This window comes from Bos taurus, chromosome 23 (genome assembly GCF_002263795.3).
Source record: "Bos taurus isolate L1 Dominette 01449 registration number 42190680 breed Hereford chromosome 23, ARS-UCD2.0, whole genome shotgun sequence".
Taxonomy (NCBI): domain Eukaryota; kingdom Metazoa; phylum Chordata; class Mammalia; order Artiodactyla; family Bovidae; genus Bos; species Bos taurus.
In genome coordinates this window covers 13,059,249-13,076,032 of record NC_037350.1, presented here as the reverse complement: position 1 = coordinate 13,076,032, position 16,784 = coordinate 13,059,249, and the positions used below count along the sequence as shown (strand labels likewise).

The 16,784-nt window shown below is 55.5% G+C and overlaps 1 protein-coding gene across 2 annotated transcripts in view; it reads left to right on the top strand.

The window, feature by feature from the left end:
- KCNK5 (potassium two pore domain channel subfamily K member 5) overlaps window positions 1-15,275 on the top strand; it is a 40,445-nt gene extending 25,170 nt beyond the window's left edge. For both annotated transcript variants that reach the window (NM_001191144.1, XM_015459783.3), the window contains exons 2-5: window positions 8,392-8,503; window positions 9,689-9,855; window positions 10,181-10,349; window positions 12,733-15,275. In NM_001191144.1, the coding sequence (NP_001178073.1) occupies window positions 8,392-8,503; window positions 9,689-9,855; window positions 10,181-10,349; window positions 12,733-13,592 (1,308 nt within the window). In that variant the 3' untranslated portion in view covers window positions 13,593-15,275. The remainder of the gene's footprint in view (window positions 1-8,391; window positions 8,504-9,688; window positions 9,856-10,180; window positions 10,350-12,732) is intronic.
- The last annotated feature ends 1,509 nt before the right edge of the window (window positions 15,276-16,784 follow it).

Genomic DNA, 16,784 nt, shown 5'->3' with positions numbered 1-16,784 from the left:
TGCCTCCTGGCTGGGGAGCTGGAAGGCTGAGCCCCGCACCCACGTCACCCCCACTTAGCAGATGAAGGGACGAATCACCCGTGAAGCTTGTTAACTGCTTGCTGGGCACCTAGGTCAACCCCAGGGAATACCTGTGAGTGAGGTCCAGGTGTTGTGTTTATTTAAACTCCCAGGTGGTTCCACTGGGTGGGGGGAGAGCCCCTGCCCAGGGGCTGGGTGGCATCCACTGTCTCTGAAGACTAGCCCAGTGCCCCTCTCCCACCCCGTTGGGGTAGATACTTTTGATGCTTTTGAACCATGGTGTTGAAGACACTCGGGAGTCCCTTGGACTCCAAGGAGATCCAACCAGTCCATCCTAAAGGAGATCAGTCCTGAGTGTTCATTGGAAGGACTGATGCTGAAACTGAAACTCCAATACTTTGGCCACCTGATGCTAAGAACTGACTCATTGGAAAAGACCCTGATGCTGGGAGGGATTGAAGGCAGGAGGAGAAGGGAACGACAGAGGAGGAGATAGTTGGATGGCATCACTGACTCGATGGAGATGAGTTTGAGTAAACTCCGGGAGTTGGTAATAGACAGGGAGGCCTGGCGTGCTGCAGTCCATGGGGTTGCAAAGAGTCGGACACGACTGGGCGACTGAACTGAACTGAGGAGCTGAGTCAGCCTGAGCCCAGCAAGTGAGAGGAGTGGAGATAATGGAGGGCTCAGATAATCGTCTTCACACCTCTGATTTGTCCTGGGAATAAGAGGTTAACAGGTGCTCACCTTCTCGCCAAGATACTGATAGTGTAGGTCTGCCGGCAGTCCCTGAAAGACCTCAGAGGGAGGGCTGGCCACACAGCTGGACGGCGAGCTCTACCCACTGCGCCCCCCCAACCCCGGCCTCTCCCCCTCCTCACGCTGCTGCAGGGCGCCCCAGTGCATGGGCTCCGGGGTCCCCCCCTGCTCTCCTCTATCCGCTCATCAGTTTGCAGTGTTAAAGAACGTGAGAAGCATTGCTCTGAACAAGCCCAACTTGTTCAGCATCTATTTGCCTGAAAAGTGCCTATGATAGGTTTACTTATCCCCACTTTTGTCTGTTAAGACTCTCCCCGCCCCGACCCACTGCCGCAAACTCCCTGTGGGGTTGTGACCCCACCCCAGCCCCCTTCCTTGAGGATGGATGTACAGACAGACGTGGATATACAGGAAGAGCCCAGCCCAGAGACCAGCGGGTGGATGGGCATTGGGCTGACAGTGAAGCCGGGGGATGTCTTAACTGGGGCTTTAAGACTAGGGTTCAGAGAAGCCCTCATGCCTGGCCTCCGCCCCACCATAGCGGGCACAGGGTGGGGGATCAGCATGTGTCCTTACTCCGCTGTGCAGGCAGCCGGCCAGGGTGGCTGGGAGCCCCTAGAGGGCAGAGGTCTGGAGAGATGGGCTGTCTGAGGGCTGTGGTGGTGCTTCCTGGGTGTGCCTCTGTTTCCCTGCCTCTGCTTCCTGGGGGGAGCCTGGACACACACCCGACCCTCAGGCCTCCTGACTCCAGGGGCCCCTACCTGCTGATCTCATCCGGGCCTGGCCTCCAGGTGCAGAGACCTAAATTCCACGCCCTTTGATTTGTCTTTGTGGGCCCGCAGTCCCCTGCCGGGGTGTCAGGTCACTGCTGGGGCTGGTTTCCTGAAGGCCACGTGTACCGTGTGGTTGCAACCCTGACTGCAGTTACCTTTATTCAGGGCTTCCGGGGTGTGTTCAAGAGTGGGTGCCGTTTTTGACCGATGGAGAAATTAAGGCTGATAGTGTATGATTTACACAGGAACTTGGTGCCAGCACTTGAGAGAGGACTCCCTGCCCACTAAGTAACCCCCAGGTCCGCCTCACATGTCCATGAGCCTCTGCCCAGGGTGGGGGCACGGATCTGGTTGGAGAACCCTATCTCCTTCTTTTATAGCCCTCTTCCTGTTCTCCGCACACCCACTGCCCCGCAGAAGAGTTTCGGAGGGGGCAGGCCCCTTCTTCCGGCAGGAAGGACGGTCCCTCTAGTCACTCCAGGGACTCTCCTGGCCCCACTGCCACTCGCTCTGCCATCTTGGGCAAGGGGGCTTTTGTTTGCCCCCCTTACCTGACCCCTTTCCAAACCCCTGACCTCCAGGGTCTGCCCTCTGTTCTCACAACCTGGTGACTGCCCCCATCCCTCCTCCCCTGGATGCTGGTGGTCCCAGCAGCTCTATGTCCCTCCCCTGACCCCGCCAGCCCCACTCATACTGGGGTTTGACTCTGCTTCCCACCCTCTTGCCAGATAAAGCTGTGTGCCTTCTTGCTGATGAACAATATAATCCACAGGGTGGTTTATGAGATCCACCTGCAGAATAACCCTGAGAAGGAATTGAAGGAAGGATATGGGAGAGGGAGTCAGTCAAGGTCAGGGAAGATGCCCTCATTCATTCATTCACTCACTCACTTAATAAATGTGTGCACCGCAGATAAAAGCCCTGCCCTCACGGAGCTTACCTTCTAGGGAAGCCAGTCTCTACATTCCTGTGGCTATTTCCCTTGCATTTGCCTGGCTGTGTTCTAGAAACCTGGGTTCACTGCTGTAGCCGAGAAGCCTATACCCGTCACCCCCGTCTGTGGACAGAAGAGGGGTTGAGAGCCAGACGGCCTGGGTCCACGCTCTGGCTCCACCACTGCCTCGCAGGTTACTCAGCCTCTGTGCCTTGTTTGCCTCAGCTGTAAATGGAGGGAAGAGAACCTCCTTTACAAGGTTATAAACACTCAATGAGCTGATTTAAAATGCTTTGATTGGTGGTTGTCATAAAACAAGTGCTCAAATATCAGCTACTATTCAAATATGAATTATCATAATCTATGAAATAAGGAGTAATAAACCATGCCCTACCTACCTCCCAAGGTGGCTGGGGGAGCCAGGAGGGCCGGTGAGAGACAGTAAATGTTCTTCCTACTCTTCCACACACTGTGAACACATGACCATTGGCCTCGTTCTCTTTGCAGGCCAGAGGAACCAAGTGAGTGGAGGTGAAATGGGTTAGGGACGGATGCAGCCAGGGATGGTGAGGGACGACCACTTGGGTGCCTCTGACACGTGGGTCCAGTGGAGGCTGGCATCCTCGAGGCTGATTCTGTGTGGCCAGGAAGGGACTCTGTGCTCCCAGTGTGAGGCCTGACATGGAGCTGGAGGCAGGGTGGGGAGCGGCCCTGTGGGGGCCCCGTAGCTGGCATCCACAGGCTGGCTGCCACCCGAAAGTGTTCTCTTATGGCCTGATGAAGGAAAGGCTGGACCTCAGCCCCGCTGCCTGTGTCCGCAGGTGGGCAGGACGGGCCCTTTCTGGAACTCTGCAGAGTGCGTCTCCTGGATGGGGGTGCCTGGCAGCTACCTCTGCACAGGAAACTCCGGATCCCTGGGGGATGAGGTGCCATAGGGAACCCAGACTTCATGGACAGCGAGATTCTGGGAGGGTGGAGTCAGGGTAGCATGTTGCTTGAAGCCTAGGCAGAGGCGTGAATGTCTCCTCCCTGAGAACTCTGTCTGAGTGGATGGGCTGGTTTTAGGGCACTGTTTTTCCAGGTGGTGTGAAGGGGTGGAGGTATGCACCAGCCTCCTTCCTGCAGCCAGAACCCAGATCCTGGCTGGCTCCCCAGCCCACCCCGCTTCCTCGATTTTAGCATCCCTTAGTCAATGGCACCCCACTCCAGTACTCTTGCCTGGAGAATCCCAGGGACGGCAGAGCCTGGTGGGCTGCTGTCTGTGGGGTCGCACAGAGTTGGACACGACTGAAGCAACTTAGCAGCAGCAGGTTACTTACTTAACCTCTCAGCCTCAGGTCCTCGTTTGCAAAATGAAAAAAATTACGGTGACTTCCCAGCAGGATTCTTTGCTCATTAAATGAGCTGGAGGCACATAAAGTGCTCAGCATAACGTTTAGTGCATGGTAACCACCAACTCCTCACCAGTAAATCACAGCCACTTCTTTGCAAGGATGACAGGCGGGGGAGGGGGTGGAGCTCCATTCTGTTCTCAAACCAGAGCCAGGCCCAGGCTGTCTGCAGGATCCCCCTCTCCCATCGTTCTCTAGGGTGATGTAGAAAATGAAAATATTGTCTTGTGTGAATTTGGAAGCCAAGTTAAATCATCTTGTGCGTGAACAAGGTCCACCTTCTCCCAAGAAAGCAACTTCCCTAACCCTGGAGGACTAGACGATGTGTCTAATGGCTCCCCTCACCCAGGGATGACCTCAATCCTGGGTCAGCCTCTCTGTTCTGGGGGAGAGGGTCCCACCAGCCTGAGGGACCCTGCCCCTGACCTTAATCAGTGAGATGTTCCAACTGGAGCCACAGTGACCCATAGTGGGAACAGGGAGCAGGCTGCCCAAGTTCACATCCAGAACTTTGCTCCCTGAGCCTCGCTTTCCTCACCTGTCAGGTGATGCCTGGCAGATTCGGGGACGAGCCAGTCAGGGAATATGTATAAAAGCCCCAGCAAGAGGCATCTGACACACAGCAGCACTGAAATCCCGCTCTCTCCCCCAGCATGGGGATGGAGCCAAGCTGATCCCCAGGCCAGCTGCTTGGAAACCCTGGGCAGAGAAGCTTGGGGCGTCCAGGAGCAGAGAGAACAGGGAAGAGAGGGAGGTGAGGAGCCCAGCTGACTTGCAAGAGAAAGCCTAGAACCTGGCCCAGTTCTGCCAGTTAAGCGCTCAGCCTCTGTCTCCTGACCTGATCTGTGGGCGTAACTGCCGCCACTGGACTGTTGTAAGGGTGAGTGGCGCTTCTGGCCCTGGGGGCTTAGGGCTCTTTGGAATGCCCCCATTTGTCCGCCCCTCTCTGGGTGACCGTGGAAAGATAATGGGGGTGAAGGGGACAGTGCACAGGGCTGTGACTCCCTGATAACCCAGGACGGAGGCCCCAAAGGACACACCATCGGTGGGGTGAAGGGCAAGAAGCCAGCGTTTCTGCTGCAAAGCTCCCAACAATAACGCCGTCTTCGGTTACCCTGTTTTGCCAGCTCTTACGTGTGATGTCTGCTTGCTATTGTTGTTTGGTCGCTCGGTCGTGTCCAGCTCTTTTGCAACTCCATGGACTATAGCCCACCAGGCTCCTCTGTCCATGGGATTTCCCAGACAAGAATACTGGAGTGGGTTGCCATTTCCTTCTCCAGGGGAATCTTCCCGACCCAGGGATCGAATCTGTGTCTCCTGCAGGTGAATTCTTTACCACTGAGTCACCAGCACTTAACTAAATGGTTCCGGAGTCACATGTGGGCATGGCGGGTGGGGCTGTCCTGAGCATCCCAGGCTGTCTTACCTCTCTGGTCCCTGCCCACTTCATGCCAGCAGCATGGGACGGACAGGGATACTGTCCTCTCTTGAAGCTCTCCCCCTGGTGCCCAAACAGTGAGTGCCCAGCACATAGGAGGCTCCCACTCAGGCAGCACTGGCAAACATTCCCAGAGGGTGCTGCCTCCCCACCTGAGAACCCCTGTTGCAGTCACACCTTCAGTATCCCTGAAGTGTACTGGTCTTCCTGGGCCTAAGCTTCCCATGATCAGAAATGGATGCCTAACCAAGGGCAGTCCATTCTGGTGGAACTCATTATCCGACACATTCACAGCTGTCCCCTCCAGGACCTTGGCCCCTAGGTTAGCATGTCATGAAGTCTAACAGCCAAGAGTGGAGCAGAGTGCAGAGGAACTGACCTGCAGAGGACAGTGGGCTGGTTGCCTCCCAGCCCTGAAGAGATAAGGTGTTAACACTGCCCGAGATTGTATTTACCTCTCTTTGTTTTGGCAACCACCCTAATGTTTGTTGGTTTGGGGTCAGCTAAAACCCAAGGCCTTTTCCCTTTGACCCTTTGGGTCAGTCTCTTCTAACCCAAAGTATAAGACATGAAAAATTTAAAAGACAGCCGTATCTTGTTAGTTTGGCCCCCCCCCCCTTTTTTTTTTAAAGCTAGATCTCAACTCAAAAAAAATTGATTATTTATTTATTTTGGCTCTGCTGGACCTTCTATCTCTGTGCGGCCTTGTCTCGAGTTCCGGTGAGCAAGGGCGACTCTCTAGATGCGGTGCACGGGCTTCTCCTTGCAGTAACTTCTCTCGTTGAGGAGCGTGAGCTCTAGAGCTCTTGGGCTTCAGTAGCTGGGGCACGTGGGCTCAGTAGTTGGGGGTCCCGGGCTCTCGATCACAGGCTCAGTAGTTGTGGTACAAGGGCTTCATTGATCCGTGACACGTGGGATCATCCCAGACCAGGGACTGAACCCGTGTCTCCTGCGTAGGTAGGCGGATTCTTCACCACTGAGCCAGCGGAGGAGCCCTGGGCCCATTTTTCCAGTCCAGATGGTGCCATTGCAGTGTCAGCTGTCTTCCCACCCCAGCCTTGTTTCCAGGTTCGCATCTTTTGTAGATTAAACTGGTCAGCCATCTATGTCTTTGCTGTGCTATGGATTAAAAGATTCAAGGGGCCTGGCCTTTGGCATGATGATGGAGACCTCGATCCAGACTGATAATCATCAGTACTTCTTGGGGTTGTTTATCTGCCTTTATGTGGACCCGGATTAATCCCAGTCCCTCCCTGCAATTTCTCTGTCTTCTCCACACGAATATCTTTGCACCCATCTGTTCAGCTGCCTGGCTGCTATCTGGATTGACTGCATTCCACCGAACTTCAAGGCTTTGCAGTCTCTTTGGAGTGGGAGATGCACTTAGCTGAGCATGACTTGCTCTGGTGAACCTGTGCTAGCAGCTTCCAGTGCCCACTGCTTCCTCTTTGAATCCGCCAAGTGCTCTGCTGTCTCCAGAGAGGAGTCAGCGAGAGTTCAGTTTGGAGTTTCTAGAGTCCACCCTTTCCTTTTGTGTGAGAAGGAGGTGGGGAGGCAACTTCTGACATCTCTCCTGTTCCTCCGAGACTCCACGGGGTTGACCAGGGGTGGGGTTCCAATGCTGTGATTTCCCGGTCAGTGTCGGCCATCTCGGGCTGTGTTTCCTGAGGACGGTGCTGCTCTCCTCACCCCCCACCCCCATAAGATGGGTATCTCAGATAGCAAAGACTGCAGCCAAAGGCGGCTGAGTGATCCTGCTTTTCCTTGCCATCTGTTTACACCCCGGGCCCTGGGACATTTCATTCTCCTGCTTAGAACATAGATGCCATGGCTTAGGAAACCTTTTGAGTTGACCTACAACCGGATGGACCAGTTGGCCTCTTTCCTATCTGAACGTCCTGGCGTAAAGCACCCAGCCAGCTCCGCGGCACCCTGTTTCTACTTTGCAGAGAAATGAGCAGGAAATAGCAGGGTGGGTGGGGAGGGGGTAGGCAAGGCAGTGAGCCGTGTGGTTTGACAGCCTGTCAGATGAGAGTGTCATCATGGAAAATTCTTGACAAAGTCTGCAGATCCACTTACACTGGCTTCTGCCGCTGCAAACGGCACACTCCTTCAGGACAACCCACCCTTCCCTCTCTTCTCATGCCATGGGTAGAACTCCAGTTTTTCTGTCTCCTTCCTACTCCCATGCTTGTCTCTGTCTTTCCTCGGTCCTAGGCTTGATTTCTAGGGGGAATTTGTCACGTTCCTGGTTTCTGGGCTGGATGGTCCATCCCGGGCCTCTCCCTGGGGGCAGGGCCAGGACCCCAGATCTTGGCACTTTCTTGGAGCCGCCTCATGAGGTCCCGGCCCCCACTGATGGTGGGTGGAGTGAATGGAGGCAACCCTCAAGGATGGGGTGGAGGCCAGGTGGACAGGTTTGGCAGCTGTCTGTGTTCCTGGAATAGATAATAAAGGCCTCTCCCTGGGCCTCCCAGTGGACCTCCCCAGGCGACTTCTCACCTGCTCTCCAAAGTGGCCAGGAGCTTCTTGGGAACTCATATGATGATTTTGAGTCAGCCTGAAAAGTACACACCACCTTGATGACCAGGCCAGCTGGTGGGTCCACCCCCGGAAGATGGGTCCGCAAGCTTCTGAGCTGACCTTAGCCAGTGCCCTGACAATAGGGGGCGGGGTGTGAAGGGCCAATCCCAAAGTCGAGCACTTCTCTGGAGGTCCTTCTGTCTTTTCTATATCATGTCTGCCTTCTTTCAGAGGCATAAAGTCTGGCGCGGTTCTCAAAGTGTGGTCCTGGGGCCATAACGTCAGCATCACCTGGAAACTTGTTAGAAAGGCACGTTCTCTTGACATCTTCCAGATCTACTGAATTCAGTTTACCGGGATTCATAGTCTTCCCAGCTGTGTGTCCTTGGGCAAATCACTTGACCTCTCTGATCCTGTATAAAATATTTCATCTCCTATAAATTGAAGACAATAATTGCCACTTTCTTATTGTGATGATTTAATAAGAATACTTATAAGGAGGTTCATAAAGTGTGACCTCCTCTCTGATCTTCACTGTATATCTCCTTTTAGATAGTATCTGATGCTGCAGGACAGGGCGTGGCCATCACAGGGAACCAGACCTTCAACAACTGGAACTGGCCCAACGCAATGATTTTTGCAGCCACAGTCATCACCACCATCGGTAAGCCTTCTGAGATCTTCAGGATACCCTCTTCCATGCCCCAGCTCTGGTCACATGACCTCGTCGGGGTTAAAATCGGGCCAGTTGCACGCTGTCCTTTTGACACACCCCTGGAGATTCAGTAAGTGCTTGGTGACTGGCCATGCGTGGGAGACTGTTTTCTTCCAGAAGTCCTGACCTGGGCTCTTGGAGTAGAAACAACACAGCAGAGCCAGAGCCAGAGCCATGCGGGAGGTCAAGCAGGTTTAGTCACTGCATAAGCCCCAGCCCCTGCTTTCTCACCGATCTGGGTGTCTGCTCTAGTTATCTATGACTGATAACCAACCATCCCAGAAGTTAGAGGTTTAGAATATAACTTATTCCCTGGTGGCTCAGACAGTAAAGCATCTGCCTGCAATGCTGGAAACCTGGGTTGGGATCCCTGGAGAAGGGAACGGAACGGCTCCTCCAGTATTTTGGCCTGGAGAATTCTGTGGACAGAGAAGCCGGGCGGGCTACAGTCCATGTGGTCTCAGAGAGTCGGACACAATTGAGTGACTTTCACTTTCACTTTCTTGCTATGGTTCAATCCCTGGTCAGGGAAGATCCCACATGCCCCGGGGCAGCTAAGCCCATGCATCACAACTACTGAGCCTGTGCTCCACAAAAAGAGAAACCATCGCAATGAGAAGCCTGCGCACCGCACCTAGAGAGTAGCCCCTGCTCTCCGCAACTAGAGAAAGCCCGTGCACAGCAACAAAGACCCAGCACAGTCAAAAATAAAATAAATAATTTTTTTAAAGAAAAGAAATGAATGGCCATCTTCGGAGACCATCTACTACGGTGCTTCTGGAGTGTCTACCCAGGGAAGCTGTTGATTTGTGCCTTCTAATTTGCACAAGGGTACCATGCAGACTAGGACAGGACTTACTAACAGGGGAGGCTTAGTCCGCCTTCAGGGAGCTCCCAGGCTGGTGGAGAAGGCGTAGCCCATACCGTCATTTGCTGTGGATGATCAAGATCATAGCATGGTCAAGGAAAATTTCATTTCTTAGGTATTGATATTAGATCAGTGTCAAGTGATCTTTGAGAACGGGCTTTCCTCCAGCTGTGTGTGTGGGGGTGGGGTGGGGTGGAGGTGGGGGCCACCCTGAGTCTGGGTCCATCCTGTGGGCCTGTTGGCCTCACTCTCTTCTTCTTCCTCAGGTTACGGCAACGTGGCCCCCAAGACTCCCGCCGGGCGCCTCTTCTGTGTCTTCTACGGCCTCTTTGGGGTGCCGCTCTGTCTGACATGGATCAGTGCCCTGGGCAAGTTCTTCGGGGGACGCGCCAAGAGGTTGGGCCAGTTCCTCACCAAGAGAGGCGTGAGCCTGGTATGTCCCCATCCCTGGGTCCTGGGCAGAGGTGGGAAGGACCCTGGCAAGTGACTGTGGCTAGGGTGGGAAGGATCCCTGGGTCCCGATACGGAAGTGTCGGGACAGATGGCAAGCGAGCCGTTTCAGAGCCCCCTGCCCTCCCAGGTGAGGCTGGGAATGCCACTAACCCCCCTCCTTCCTTGGCAGTGAGCCTCCTCGCAGGCCCAGCGCCCAGCTGGCCTCCCTTCTGGTTACCTCCTCGGTGCACTCTGGGTGCTCTGCTGGGTTCCCCTGGTCTCCCCACTGCACGTTGTCTGACTTGGTCTCCCTGCCCATCCCTCAGCGCAAGGCGCAGATCACGTGCACAGCCATCTTCATCCTGTGGGGAGTGCTGGTCCACCTGGTGATCCCGCCCTTCGTGTTCATGGTGACGGAGGAGTGGGACTACATCGAGGGCCTCTACTACTCCTTCATCACCATCTCCACCATCGGCTTCGGCGACTTCGTGGCCGGTGAGTCCTGCCCCTTGCCTCTGCCTCCCTGCCCTCTCTTCCTCTGCTTCTCCTCCAGTTTCAGCTCAGCTGACCATGACCGGGGGCCCTGGTAGGCGTCCAGTGTCCTGGGTCTCCATCCAGTGGGGTCCTGACCCAGCCCTGCCGCTTATAGGAGGAAACCAAGACAGAGAATCATTGCAGGCATTTTCCCTTTTCCTTTCTTGCATGTGTGCTGAGTTGCTTCAGTCTTATCTGACTCTGTGACCCTGTGGACTGTAGCACGCCTGGCTCCCTCTGTCCATGGGATTCTCCAGGCAAGAATACTGGAGTGGGTTGCCATGCCCTCCTCCAGGGGATCTTCCCGACCCAGGGATGGAACCCAAGTCTTATGTCTCCTGCACTGGCAGGCGGGTTCTTTACCACTAGCGCCACTTGGGAAGGCCCTTTGCTTTCTTAGAAGGTGGCTTTTCTCTCCTCTCTTTGTGTTTTGCTTCTGGTCTCTTCCTTTCTTCTCCCCCGTTGTCTGAACTTAGAGGCTTAGGTGCACTATGGGCTAGAGACAGGACCTGGGGGCTGAGTCAGGGGCTGCTCCACATCACAGCTACCTCCTTCCATCGCTCACAGGTGATGAGGGCGCTGTTGGACACTTGACTCAGAGGCCAGAAACTTGGCTCTTGCCACGGGCAGCTTAAAAGACAAGAAAGGCCTCCTCCCAAGCTGCCCCGCTCCCTCTGGCCCGGACTCTCCCTCCCACCCCTCCCCTCCTTAATCCAGGCGACGATAAGATTCTTTGGCCCCTTTGTCAGCCACTTATGTCCTTGTGCCTGTGGGCTGCACAACATCTTGATTCTTAATCTTCCTGAAAAAGCCCCGTTCGCCTTTACTGAGTCCGTATTTGCTTGCCCTTGCTTGCCCGGTGCCTGCTGCCCTGGCCGCTGACCCCTACCTCTGACCCAGGACCTCTGATCTCTCCCTGCCCCCTTCCTTGGAAGTAGGGACAGGTCACTGCCCTCCCGCCCCATTGTAAATGGAGACTTGGAATGCTGGGACTGGGTGGCTGAGTGGGTGTGAGAAGCAAGGAAGGCCTGAACGCTGCACTGACACCAGCAGATCTGAGCCTGCTGCCCTGGGAGATAAATTTAGACGGAGGCACAATCTTGTCTTTGTCTGGCTGATGCGGCCCAGAGCAGGCTAAGGAGAAGCCTTTGCATTAGGGAAGCACAGAAAAATGTTTTAATTATACTTTCTTAGCTCCAGCAAGATGCCAGACCCCTGCCTCAGTTTCCCTATCTGTAAAATTGGTTTTAAAAAAAAAAAGGAATAGCGCCCACCAATCACAGGGTGTTAAACAATCAGATGAGTTGCTCTGCACGTGTGTAGAGGGTAGGGCCCTGGTTATCATCATAACCTGCTTATGACTAGAGCCCTAAGCAAGATCAACAGCACCTCCTGTCTGCTGGGGAGATAGCCCCTTGCCTTCAGACCCCCTCCAGTCTGATGTGGGGCTTATAGTCCTTGCCCTAAGGGAGCCCCATTCTAGAAATGGCCCCCTTCCTGCAGTTAACTTGTACAAGTTACTCCCAGTCTCAGGGCGGGAAGGGGGACATAGGATAGATAATAATACGGATCAACATGCCTGGAAATGTAAGGTGAGATCTCCACGATCCTGGAGGGTAGGGGAGTGGCCAGAGCTGTGCGGGGTAACCCGGGAGGGCTCCCTGGGGCAGGTGTCTGGAGCCTGGCCTCGAAGGAGAGGGCACGGAGAGGGCAGAGCCCTACAGGCCACAGGAGGAGGAGGGTAGAAACAGGAAGCCAGGAGGCCAACCAGACATCAGCGGAAGGACAGTCAAGACTGTCCAGAATATTCTTGCCAGGACCTGTGCTCTTGGACATCCCAGGCCGCTCCACCAGCCTCACTTATGCTAAATGAGTGAGTCCATGCCCAGCGGGAGGATGCCAGCTGCCCTCTCACTTAATTCCTATCTAGGTTTTAATGGAACTGTAACACATACACCCAAAGAGTACACAAAACAGTGTTGTGAATCAGTGTGTTGGTGAATCGTTGCAAGGCCAAGGTTCATGGCTTAGTTCCTGAGCTGGGTGCTGGCTTGTCTCCACCCTCCACCCAAGCCCCTCCCCCTAGAGCCTCCCGCACCCCAGGGAGCCACTCTCCTGACTTCGGGTCTGGGACAGGCACACGGTGGCCAGGCCAAGGTCCTTCGGGGTGACGGGGTGTTGGTGTCCCGCACAGGCATCCTTTCTTTTTCCTGGTGTGTCCCCATCCCTACTCTGTGTTCTCGAGCCGCGTCCGCTCTCGGGTGACACGGCTTTGGCCCCCTGTGTGTCTCCGGGTCCCCGCTGGCCCTCTCCTGATCCTCTGGGCTTCCTGACCCGCCCGTAGGTGTGAACCCCAGCGCCAACTACCACGCCTTGTACCGCTACTTCGTGGAGCTCTGGATCTACCTGGGACTGGCCTGGCTGTCGCTGTTTGTCAACTGGAAGGTGAGCATGTTCGTGGAGGTGCATAAGGCCATTAAGAAGCGGCGTCGGCGGCGAAAAGAGTCCTTCGAGAGCTCCCCACACTCCAGGAAGGCCCTGCAGGTGGCGAGCGGTGCGGCGTCCAAGGACGTCAACATCTTCAGCTTCCTGTCCAAAAAGGAGGAGACTTACAATGACCTCATCAAGCAGATCGGGAAGAAGGCTATGAAGACAGGCGGCGGTGGGGAGCGGGGCCCGGGGCCGGGGCCCCCCAGGGCTGGGCTGCCAGCCCTGCCCGCCTCCCTGACCCCCCTGGTGGTCTACTCCAAGAGCCAGGTGCCCAGCTTGGAAGAAGTGTCCCAGACGCTGCGGAGCAAAGGACACGTGTCGCGGCCCAGTGGAGAGGAGGCTGGGGCTGGACCCCCCGAGGAGGGCTCCCCCACCTCCGAGGTGTTCATTAACCAGCTGGACCGCATCAGCGAGGAGGGCGAGCCATGGGATGCCCAGGACTACCACCCACTGATCTTCCAGAATGCCGACATCACTTTTGCGAATGAGGAGGCTGGCCTGTTGGACGAGGACACCTCCAAGTCCTCGCTGGAGGACAACCTGGCCGGCGAGGAGAGGCCCCAGGAGGGGGCCACAGCCGAGGCGCCCCTGAACCTGGGCGAGTTCCCCTCCTCGGACGAGTCCACCTTCACCAGCACAGAGTCGGAGCTCTCCGTGCCTTACGAACAGCTGATGAACGAATATAATAAGGCAAAGTGCCCCGAAGGCACGTGAGGTGGGGCCGGCTCCCCACCCCGCTTCCAAGGCTTCTATTCTCAACCTGGGGCATTCTGCCATGGCTGGGACCCTGGCCCCTGGTGGGGGGGCGCAGCCCTGGAACTGGGAGTGGGGGGCCAGGGGCCGCCCTCACCTTCATCCCCTGCAGCTAGATGCCACAGGTCAGACATGGCGCCCAGGACAGGCCTCTGTTACCCAGCAGAATGGGTGCCCTGGTAGCAGGAGGCATCTGTCCCGAGCGTGGCTGGCATATCTGATGGTTCACAGACACGTGGGCTGGCAGGGCCGCTCCTGGCAAGGCTTGCATCCACGGGGGTCATCGTCCTGTCATTCGGTTAAGACTGTCGCACGGCTCTCTTAGGTCGGGGGCCTTGGCCATGTGAATTCACCAGTATTAACGGGCTCCTGTGTGCCTGGCACCGAGATAGTGAGAGTGGTGTGAGAACCTGGGGTGGGGGGCTGGGCACTTTAGCACCTCAGGGCCCTGCCTGGGGTTCATGTTTAACCGTCCCCCAGTCCCACCTCGTCAGCCTGGCTGGCACCCCCTGCTGCAAACCTCAGGAGGGAAGAGTCTTCCTAGGGAAGGGGGTGGGGAGCTAACAAGGCAGATGCTGAAACACTCCTGATAACAGGGCAAGTCCCAAGCATGGCCCACGGTCCCACTTGTGGACTTAGTGGGACGGAGCCCAGCCCAGTGCCCTGTTCCCTCAGTCACCCTTTGGCCAAGCAACAGCAGGCAGCCGAAAGCAGTAAAGAGAGGCTGGGGCTCCAGGAGTTGCAGGAGTGGGCTTATTCTGCCCCGGCCCCTGCCCCGCCGGCTCCTCATTCCCTGTTCCCTGAGAAGAAGGGCCTCGCCTCTCCCCGGATCGCTCTTGGCTCGCAAGTGGGGAACGGCTAGATATGTGAATCCAGCTCCTCCCTCCAGCTGCTGCGTGTGTGTGCATGCATGTGCGTGCATGTGTGTGTGAGAGAAAGAAAAGGATTTGCGATGGGGGGAGCAAAACGATAATGTGAAACTGTATACAGACTGTTTCTGGCGAGGGACTGGCAGCATTCTTGGTTCTCCAAGATACGCACCCTAGAGCCGGCCGCCTCTGCCCTGCATGTTTCATTTTGTTCTTTTGTTAAATGAACTGCTGTTTTTTTAATACCTGACATCTCTTGTTGGCTTCACAGCCAGAGCAGCAAGGAAAGGTGAAAGAGTGGGGTCCCAAAGATCGGGATGTCTGGTGTTCGCTCTCCTACCCTTCAACCCAACCGGACCTTTCTCGGTGACCTCAGCCAAGGTCATGGTGTCAGAATAGGGGGAGGGCATCGGTCGCAGGCGACTGCATGCTGGGTGTCACCCGAACACCCCCTCTGCCCCTCAGGCCCCTCTCCAGTGGTGTGGGGCCAGAGAGGGCCGGAACCCTGCCCACCCGCAGCAGTGAAGGTGATGGGCGTGGGTATCCACACCCAACTCGCCCCTCGCCCAGGGGTGTGCTGGCCTGGCATTGGGGTGGGAAGGAGCGGCCTTCTGTCTTTCTGTGAAATGTTTTAACGAGTTCGTCTTAGTGTCCTGACCCCACTTGGCTGGGGTGTCACTGGCTGTCCTGGAATCACACACACTGTATACATACTGGAAATGATGTAAAATGTAATTTATTTTAACATTTTTACAATAAAATGTGAGATGGACAAGCCAGCCTGGTGTGTGCTGCGGGGACAAGGTGGGGGGCAGTCCGGGAGGGACCGGGACAGGGGGCACTAAGGGCAGCCTGGAGGTCAAGGGGAGAACTGGAGTAGTCAGGAAGGGAGCAAACTAATCAAAGAGGTGGGGAGGTGGAGAAGGGGCAGGCCTCGTGGAGGAGGTGACAGCTGACAGGTCCAAATGAGGACGGGGAAGAGCCTCTCAGAAGGGGTCCACGAACCAGGAAGGAGTCAGGAACCAGGGGAGAGGAATAGGGGGACTGTGGCTGGCTGGTGTCACGGGTCTGCCAGGCCCTGCTCTACACACTTTACACAACAGTCCCGTGAGGTAGGGATTACATCCCCATTTTACAGGCAAGGAAATGGGCCCAGGAGGTGACTTGGGCAAACCTGCATAGATGGTGAGCCTGGGTTCAAACCCATGCAGCCCCCAGGACCAGAAGAGAGCAATCACCTGCTTTGTCATTGCTTGTCTGGCGTCCCCTGAAAGGGTGTCCAGGTAGGGAAACTCAGGAAGGACCCTGGAGACCAGGCCTTCTGAGGTCACAAGGACAGGCTCAGCTGGGCCCATCTGCATCCTTTAAGACAGGGGTCCCCACCCTCTGGAATCTGATGTCTGATGATCTGAGTTGATGTAAGAATAATAATAGAAATAAAGTGCGCGATATATGTAATACACTTGAATCATCCCCAAACCATCCCCCCTCCCCCGGGTCCATGGAAAAATTGTCTCCCATGCTCATGGTGTCAACAAGGTTAGAGACCGCTGCTTTAAGGAGGAGGATTTGCAGACTTTGTGGTCTCAGTGGTTTTGAGACTGGTCCCCTTCCCACACTGCACAGGACATTCATTAGAAGTTTGAATCTGTTGGGAAAAATGGAAAGTTCTGTGATTTCAGGAGTGAAGTGCATTTTTCATGAGGGTGTGACTGTGTTTATAGAGGATCATGTGTCTTTAAAATATCAGCGGGTTCTGCAAGGACTTGATACCATCCATCCCTTTGCCAAAGCATCTCTCCACCTCCCTGCCTCCCTCCCTCTCCCTCCCTCTCTCTCTCTCTCACAGGCGCACACACACACCCACCCAAACTTCTCTGGTTTGCTATAGGCCCTTACAGCCTCAACATATTGGAAAAACCCAAACAAACTTTCTGGCCAACCCAATGACAGTTTTATTTACTACCTTAGCACGTGGCCATCTCACAAAGCTCCCCCACCCGCAACCCAAGTGGCTCCAAGCACTCCCATTGCACAGGGCTTTTAGCCCCCTTTGCAGTGAAGGACACAAAGGCTCTCAGAGTATGACTTGACCCATCACAGTTTTTACAGTTGCTCACAGATAGAAGGAGCGGAGTTCTGGTCTCGGGCCACTGTGACTTGTCGAGATGAGTCAAGAGCTTTCTGAGTGGAGCTTTCTAGCAACAGGAAGTGGGGGACAGCAGCTGGAGCCGAGGGTGGGGCCCAGGAGGGATTCCTGAAGCATCAAGGGCCGAGGAGGGGT